This window comes from Myotis daubentonii, chromosome 4 (genome assembly GCF_963259705.1).
Source record: "Myotis daubentonii chromosome 4, mMyoDau2.1, whole genome shotgun sequence".
NCBI lineage: Eukaryota > Metazoa > Chordata > Mammalia > Chiroptera > Vespertilionidae > Myotis > Myotis daubentonii.
The window spans coordinates 415,539-424,746 of NC_081843.1; the positions used below are offsets into that span (position 1 = coordinate 415,539).

The following is a 9,208-nucleotide window of genomic DNA, read 5'->3' on the forward strand; positions in this document are numbered from 1 at the left end:
CGTTGTTGTCTATATTCCACAAATGGGTGAGTTCATGTGGTATTCATTTTGCTCTGACTGGCTAACTTCACTTAGCATAATGCTCTCCAGTTCCATCCATGCTGGCAAGAATTCCTTCTCTTTTTTTTTTTTTTTTTTTTGTTTTTCTTACCTTTTTACCGAAGCGTAGTATTCCATTATGTAGGTGTACCACAGTTGTGGGTGTGTGGGTGTGGGTGTGTGTGTGTGTGTATGTGATATTAGGGTTTGGCCCCGCCCTGGGGGGACCCAGGTGCCAAGGGCACCTTGAGGGCTTCCTGTGTGGTGGGAGCAGGGCCACCTTGTAGGTTACATTAATCCATTTCTGGAAGAGGAAACTGAGGCTGAGGCAGGTGAAATTAATTTGCATAAGTGGGTCAATTATCAGGAAGACCGGAAGCTGGAGGTGAAGAAGTGGAGGGCCAGGGCGAGGGTACCCTTCTGAACAGGGTGAAGAGTGGGAGCCTAGGGAGAGAAGCCATCTGTCTGCAGGCAAACAGCTTAGCCCTACCGAGGGAGGGCATGACTAGTCCGAGTCTGTGGGGCCCTGCGTAGCTGGGTCTGAGCGAGGCCTCCATCACTTCTTCCTGAATGAATGGCTGAATGACCTTGTGCTCACCAAAACGGGCGGGCGGGACTTGGTCTCTGGCGGGGACCCGGCCACACACAGAGAGAGGCTGGGTCCACCAGATGGCCTGGCCGGGACTTGGTCTCTGGCTGCCGATCAGAGTGATTGGCGGCGGGACTTTTCTAATTTAACTTAATTTAATTTAATTATTTTATTTTATTTTTTCATTTTATCTTATATATTTTATTTATTTTATTTTATTTCATTTTACTTTTATTTCATTTCATTTATTTTACTTTATTGTATTGTATTTTATTTTATAATTATATTTTCCTGGCCCGGACTTAGTCTCTGGTTGTGGATCAGAGTGATTTGGGTTGATCCGGGGCGAGGCCAAAAAGCAAATAAATGTTGACAGACAGAATACTTTGTATTTTATTTCTTTCTTTATACCAGTAGCTACAGGCCAGCACCACCCCACCGTCTGCCCAGCCCCAGCCCCAGCCCCAGCCCCAGCCCCAGCCCTCCTCTGGCTCCGGGCAACTCAGCGGCAGCAACAGCCAAAGCTCAACAGCCACGCAGCCATCGACTGGGGGAAGATGGCAGAGCAGTGGCTTCAGGAGAAGGAGGCTGAGCGGCGGAAACAAAAGCAGCACAAAAGCAGCGGCTGACACCTCGGCCACACCCGGCCCTAGGAATGAAAGCACCCCATGTCTATTGCTGGCGATGCCACCCTGCTCTCGGACGAGATGGATCAGTAGGGGCCCTGCTCCCAGGACTCTGGTTACCTCTGAGGCTGGGAGATGCTCAGAGTATTGTGCGTGACTGCGGCCATTGTCCTACTCATTTTCAAAAAAAAAAAAAACTTGATAAAAATAATAAAAATAATAAAAATAAACCTCCTAAAAAAACACTTTGATCCAGACTTTCAATGCACCGCCCTCTGCTGTTTGAAAAGCGCCGATGCAACCCCCCCCCAACCCCTCACACGCCCCCCACCCCGCGCTGCAACCTCCTCTAAAATAAAGTAAAATAAAATAATAAATAAAATAAAATAAAAAAATAAAGCCCCGCCGCCAATCACTCTGATCGACAACCAGATATACAAAAGCATACACATTCTATTCACATCCACTTCAGCCTCTGCCTCCCATGACCTCCAAGGCACCCTTCGTTCGGTGTGTTTCCGTCTCCGGTCTCCCCCGTCCCGCCCTGCCCCCCCCCCACCCGCCCCGCCCCGCCCGCCCCTCCCTTTGAGGAATGAATAGGAGGCATCTCAGCCACTTTCAGGAGAACATGAGACGGAGAGAGTGGGGGAGAGAGGGAGAGACAGAGAGACAGTGATGTGAGAGAATCGTGGATTGGTTGCCTCCCACAAGCACCTTGCCCAGAGCCAGGATAGAACCTGGTATGTGCAACCACCTATGCGCCCTTGACCCGGAATCCCTTGACCCAGAATGGAGCCCTCCGCTTTCCATTGCCTGACGCCACCTCTCTCACCTACTGAGCCACACCAGCAGGGCGCCGTTTGTCTTTCAGTTGGATCTTGTCATGTATTTATACTTGAAGAGAGTATCGCCAGTTAAGGGTGCTTGCGCTGTTATGGTTTTCTGAGTTTTAGAGCCCTCTGTTTCTCTTTTATTTTCCTGCTCTCTTGTCCTGTATGTTGAGGACTTTCTGTAGTGCTCTGTTTGAGTTCCTTTCACTTGTTTCTCGTGTGCCTCCTGTAGACTTTTGGTGTGTGGTGACCTGGACTCCTGACTTAGGACAAATAAACAGCCTCTCCTCACATTGAGGCGATGGCCTCTCAGGTAACCCTGCCGGGCCTAGCGTCCCTCAAAGATGGCCCAAGAGCCCGTCCCGCCCTCTGCTGGTCGAGAAGCGCCAATGCAAGCCACCCTCCTGCAGCCAGAGCCAGGTGCCTGGACTTAACCGGAGCCAGGAAGGACAAGCAGGGGGCGGGGCACGCTGTCTGCAAGAAGGTCAGGGCTGAAGGGTGCTCATGGATGCCGACGGACCATTCAAATCAAGAAGTGTCCGTGCGTGACTGCGGATTTACACACACAGACGCGCACACGCACACCCACACACCTACCCCACTCCGCCCTCTCCACCTCCCCCACACACACACACGCGCGCGCGCGCGCGCGCGCACACACACACACACACACACACACACACACACGCACGCACACGCACACGCACACATACACGGGAGCACAAGTTCCGCTATCAAATGAGTGGCCCACCCCTAGGAGATTCACTGTGGCTTTTTCCTTTTGGCTTGTCCCCGTCCCACCCGAGCCTGTCTAAATATGTATTGTCCCTCTTCACTCCAGAAAATGGCGATGCCGCCCCGCAAGGCGTGGAGATGGAGCCCTGCCGGCCTCCTTGGGCACCTGCCCCATCTCCCTAGTCCTCCCCAAACCCCAGGAATCACTTCATCGGGCCGGTGGCGCCCTCTACTGGTCTTGGAGCGCCAATGCAAGCCTCCCCCCACCCCCACCCCGCACCCACCACCCGCACCCCATTCCGCAACCTTCTCTGGGGAAGGCAGAGCCAGGTGTCTGGACCTCCCAGGTGTGGGTAGACCCGAGGGGTGGGGGAAGGTCCAGCCGGGGGCGTTGTCTGCGAGAAGCCAGCTGTAGGACACTACACCCATACCCATTAGCGGTCACCTCCCTTTCTCAGTGCCCCTCCTTGTCCTCCCGCCCTAGCCCCTCCCGGTCACTGGTCACTCATCAAAGCGATGGAGCCAGTGTGGCGACTGTGAAGTTGTTCTTTGGGGCAGTAGGCACAAAGCTAATGAAACGGAGTCCTTGTAGGGTGGTGAAGGGAAGGGCCCTGAAGAACTCTGGAGAGCTGATCTGAGTCAGCCCTCCAACTGCTGATGCGCAGGTGAGGAGAGCACAAGGTCATTCAGCCATCCCTTCCAGAAGAAGTGATGGAGGCCTCGCTCAGACTCAGCTCCGCGGGGCCCCACAGACACAAATGCAATAAAAATAAATAAATAAGTCAGTAAACCCGCAACTGTGGTGTGTGTTCCATTGTTCACCCAATTTGTGGGCAAGTATCTCTATTTTCCCCCTGGTACAGGCCTGTCTCGGCGAGCATCAGGGCTTTCATTTTCCTTCAGTACAGCATCGTTATCTTCCTCGTCTTCACCCTCACCTGTTTTTATTTCTTCTGAAGGCGGTGGTGATTCCTTTGCTAGCTTTAGCACCATGTTTTCGAGATATTCTGGCAAACTTTTGAACTGCTGTTTGGTTGGCTGGAAGAAGTGAGGGCTTCTCCGTGCTAACAGTCTCAGGGCTCTCCAACCATAATTTGGATTGTTCACAACCTTATATTCATTTTCAATCATGCTTTCCGGGTCTGCCTGTTCAATGGCTTCTTCAAAGAATTCCTCCAAAGTTGGCAGATAGCCTGCTGGGTTTGACTTACAAGCTTCCATATTATCCGGGCAGGGATCCCAAAGGCTTGTTAACGCCTCCTTCCCCTTCAGAATCTTTTTGTTGGGCCCTTTCCCCAGGAAGTCCTCTGGTGCTGTTCTCTTTCGTACTGCTCTCCTCGGCTTAGTATCTGATGTTCTTTCCTTCACAAAACTTGGGCAGCCTTCATTTTTCCACGAGTTCCAGTTTTCCTCAGTGTTTAATATATGCTCTACCATCTTTGAAAATCTCTCTCCATCGGGTGGGTTTTCAGATAGCAGTTGATAAACCGATTTTGTGGTGCCTTCAATCCAGAGTGACTGCTCATCAGTTAAAACATCCTTTGAACTTTTGGATTTCACCTGTCCCTTGAGATGTTGGAATAAAATGAGATACTGCAGTAGAATGTGTCGGCGAAAGTTACTGTCACTCAGTTGTAAACCCAGCAACTTTTCACTTGTTAAAAATTTTGCAACGTATACATGTTCTCCTCCTGTTTTTAATTCTCCCATCGTTTTTCTTGAGGCCTGAGTGTCATCTAATTTGTAATTCTTGAAAACAGCCAGGACTTCCTCTGAGTACGTGAGGAAAGTTTTCCATGAAATCTTCTCATAGCATTGCACAGGGTTCCTGAAGTAATCCTGAAGTGACCAGAACTTTCGATACAGGCTGTAATCCATTGGAATGGAGCAAGTTGTTGGAGCTTCGTCATCACCCATTTCACCTTTGTCGTCTACGTCCATTCCTTCTTCTCCGTCTTCAGCGTGCTTCTGACCCAAGGTGCTTTCCTGCTCATTGGTATTGAAAACGGTGACATTTTCCAGATTAAACCGACTCTGCAAGTTAAGACCGGATCTCTCAGATAAAGGGAAAAGCCTGGCCAAAAAGAGTTGAATTCGTGCACGCAAAACTGTGTGCTGGGATTTTGATAATCTTCTTAAGAGATCATTGCACGTACGTAGTAAATAATTTTTCCCAGCGGAATAGAATGTATTTGATCTCCAAGTAGCAACATTTCTCTCCACAAACGTGAATGTTGTGTCACACTGATCCAAAGGGAGACATTCCAAAACGTCTCCCAACAATACAGAAGGTGTAGATGCGGTGCAAATACCTTCAGTTACTCCCCCAATAGCAAGAGAAATAATAGCTAAAACATTTTCACACGATGAATGGTTTATAATTTCTTCTTGCAGAACACCTCTGAGAGCTTGGTCAAGGGTACATTTTTTTTCATCTTCAGTTCCAGGTAACTGGCTGAAGGTATTCAACAATGGCTTGATATTTTTGTTGTTCAGGGCTTCTCTGGTAGACTTCGTGAACCGCGTCCGCGCTTCGGGTACACTGAAGCGTGGCCATGTAGGAGACATCTTCTCGGCCGCGCGTGTTGGTGGGGTCGAAGCCCAGCGGGTCCAGGGGTTCCCAAACGTGTGGACGGAGTCGGCGAAGAAGAAATGACACGGAGACAGCGTTCAGTTGATCAGCAGCCTAGCCAGGTTCCAGCCAGGTGCTCCAGCGGCTTCTATGTCCCGGGATCGGTTCTTGGCGAGATCTCTCTCCTGAAAGCTGTCTTGGGAGAACGAGGACGACGACCAAGACAACAAGTCTAGGGCTGAGAAGCTCTGCAAAGAAGACGCTGCTTTCTTTTATACCCCAGAGCGTGGTGGGAGGAGCCAAATCAGACGCCCGCTCCACCAATCAGCCGCGCCCCCCCCCCCCCCCAGGACTGAAAGCGTCACCGGTTGGGCGTCAAGTTTAAGGTGGGAGTGCACATGCTCCAAGCTCGGCCCCGCGCGGCTCGCCCCTTCAGGTGGCATTCACCGAAAGGACCTCAAGGAAAGGTTCTGTTGAATGTGGCTGCGCCTGGTATTTATTCCTCGTAAGGAATGGGCCGGGCGAGGGTGGGTGTGTGTGGGGGGGGGGGGGGAGGTGGGGGGGGGGATGGGGGCGGGGGGTAAGGGGGTAGACCGGAGACGCAGACACACGGAATGAAGCTGGCCTTGGAGGTCATGGGAGACAGAGGCTGAGGCTGAAGTTGATGTGAATAAAATGTGTATGGCTTTGTATATTAGCTCTGAGCCCAGGACGCCAGAGGCCACCAGCAGTCAAACAGCCCCAGCAGAGAGTGGTGGTATAGATGTCTCTGGATCTGTCCCTGTTCCTCAGTCTACGTTGTTGTCTATATTCCACAAATGGGTGAGTTCATGTGGTATTCATTTTGCTCTGACTGGCTAACTTCACTTAGCATAATGCTCTCCAGTTCCATCCATGCTGGCAAGAATTCCTTCTCTTTTTTTTTTTTTTTTTTGTTTTTCTTACCTTTTTACCGAAGCGTAGTATTCCATTATGTAGGTGTACCACAGTTGTGGGTGTGTGGGTGTGGGTGTGTGTGTGTGTGTATGTGATATTAGGGTTTGGCCCCGCCCTGGGGGGACCCAGGTGCCAAGGGCACCTTGAGGGCTTCCTGTGTGGTGGGAGCAGGGCCACCTTGTAGGTTACATTAATCCATTTCTGGAAGAGGAAACTGAGGCTGAGGCAGGTGAAATTAATTTGCATAAGTGGGTCAATTATCAGGAAGACCGGAAGCTGGAGGTGAAGAAGTGGAGGGCCAGGGCGAGGGTACCCTTCTGAACAGGGTGAAGAGTGGGAGCCTAGGGAGAGAAGCCATCTGTCTGCAGGCAAACAGCTTAGCCCTACCGAGGGAGGGCATGACTAGTCCGAGTCTGTGGGGCCCTGCGTAGCTGGGTCTGAGCGAGGCCTCCATCACTTCTTCCTGAATGAATGGCTGAATGACCTTGTGCTCACCAAAACGGGCGGGCGGGACTTGGTCTCTGGCGGGGACCCGGCCACACACAGAGAGAGGCTGGGTCCACCAGATGGCCTGGCCGGGACTTGGTCTCTGGCTGCCGATCAGAGTGATTGGCGGCGGGACTTTTCTAATTTAACTTAATTTAATTTAATTATTTTATTTTATTTTTTCATTTTATCTTATATATTTTATTTATTTTATTTTATTTCATTTTACTTTTATTTCATTTCATTTATTTTACTTTATTGTATTGTATTTTATTTTATAATTATATTTTCCTGGCCCGGACTTAGTCTCTGGTTGTGGATCAGAGTGATTTGGGTTGATCCGGGGCGAGGCCAAAAAGCAAATAAATGTTGACAGACAGAATACTTTGTATTTTATTTCTTTCTTTATACCAGTAGCTACAGGCCAGCACCACCCCACCGTCTGCCCAGCCCCAGCCCCAGCCCCAGCCCCAGCCCCAGCCCTCCTCTGGCTCCGGGCAACTCAGCGGCAGCAACAGCCAAAGCTCAACAGCCACGCAGCCATCGACTGGGGGAAGATGGCAGAGCAGTGGCTTCAGGAGAAGGAGGCTGAGCGGCGGAAACAAAAGCAGCACAAAAGCAGCGGCTGACACCTCGGCCACACCCGGCCCTAGGAATGAAAGCACCCCATGTCTATTGCTGGCGATGCCACCCTGCTCTCGGACGAGATGGATCAGTAGGGGCCCTGCTCCCAGGACTCTGGTTACCTCTGAGGCTGGGAGATGCTCAGAGTATTGTGCGTGACTGCGGCCATTGTCCTACTCATTTTCAAAAAAAAAAAAAAAAAAAAAAAAACTTGCTAAAAAAAATAAAAATAATAAAAATAAACCTCCTAAAAAAACACTTTGATCCAGACTTTCAATGCGCCGCCCTCTGCTGTTTGAAAAGCGCCGATGCAACCCCCCCCCCAACCCCTCACACGCCCCCCACCCCGCGCTGCAACCTCCTCTAAAATAAAGTAAAATAAAATAATAAATAAAATAAAATAAAAAAATAAAGCCCCGCCGCCAATCACTCTGATCGACAACCAGATATACAAAAGCATACACATTCTATTCACATCCACTTCAGCCTCTGCCTCCCATGACCTCCAAGGCACCCTTCGTTCGGTGTGTTTCCGTCTCCGGTCTCCCCCGTCCCGCCCCGCCCCCCCCCCACCCGCCCCGCCCCGCCCGCCCCTCCCTTTGAGGAATGAATAGGAGGCATCTCAGCCACTTTCAGGAGAACATGAGACGGAGAGAGTGGGGGAGAGAGGGAGAGACAGAGAGACAGTGATGTGAGAGAATCGTGGATTGGTTGCCTCCCACAAGCACCTTGCCCAGAGCCAGGATAGAACCTGGTATGTGCAACCACCTATGCGCCCTTGACCCGGAATCCCTTGACCCAGAATGGAGCCCTCCGCTTTCCATTGCCTGACGCCACCTCTCTCACCTACTGAGCCACACCAGCAGGGCGCCGTTTGTCTTTCAGTTGGATCTTGTCATGTATTTATACTTGAAGAGAGTATCGCCCAGTTAAGGGTGCTTGCGCTGTTATGGTTTTCTGAGTTTTAGAGCCCTCTGTTTCTCTTTTATTTTCCTGCTCTCTTGTCCTGTATGTTGAGGACTTTCTGTAGTGCTCTGTTTGAGTTCCTTTCACTTGTTTCTCGTGTGCCTCCTGTAGACTTTTGGTGTGTGGTGACCTGGACTCCTGACTTAGGACAAATAAACAGCCTCTCCTCACATTGAGGCGATGGCCTCTCAGGTAACCCTGCCGGGCCTAGCGTCCCTCAAAGATGGCCCAAGAGCCCGTCCCGCCCTCTGCTGGTCGAGAAGCGCCAATGCAAGCCACCCTCCTGCAGCCAGAGCCAGGTGCCTGGACTTAACCGGAGCCAGGAAGGACAAGCAGGGGGCGGGGCACGCTGTCTGCAAGAAGGTCAGGGCTGAAGGGTGCTCATGGATGCCGACGGACCATTCAAATCAAGAAGTGTCCGTGCGTGACTGCGGATTTACACACACAGACGCGCACACGCACACCCACACACCTACCCCACTCCGCCCTCTCCACCTCCCCCACACACACACACGCGCGCGCGCGCGCGCGCGCGCACACACACACACACACACACACACACACACGCACGCACACGCACACGCACACATACACGGGAGCACAAGTTCCGCTATCAAATGAGTGGCCCACCCCTAGGAGATTCACTGTGGCTTTTTCCTTTTGGCTTGTCCCCGTCCCACCCGAGCCTGTCTAAATATGTATTGTCCCTCTTCACTCCAGAAAATGGCGATGCCGCCCCGCAAGGCGTGGAGATGGAGCCCTGCCGGCCTCCTTGGGCACCTGCCCCATCTCCCTAGTCCTCCCC

General features: G+C 51.4%; 1 protein-coding gene across 1 annotated transcript; it reads right to left on the minus strand.

The window, feature by feature from the left end:
* Nucleotides 1-395: 395 nt before the first annotated feature.
* On the minus strand, nucleotides 396-5,387 carry LOC132232538 (THO complex subunit 1-like). The gene is given in 3 exon segments (XM_059691923.1): nucleotides 396-418; nucleotides 3,615-3,671; nucleotides 3,674-5,387. Coding segments are annotated over 3 exon segments (1,794 nt in total).
* Between the last annotated feature and the right edge of the window lie 3,821 nt (nucleotides 5,388-9,208).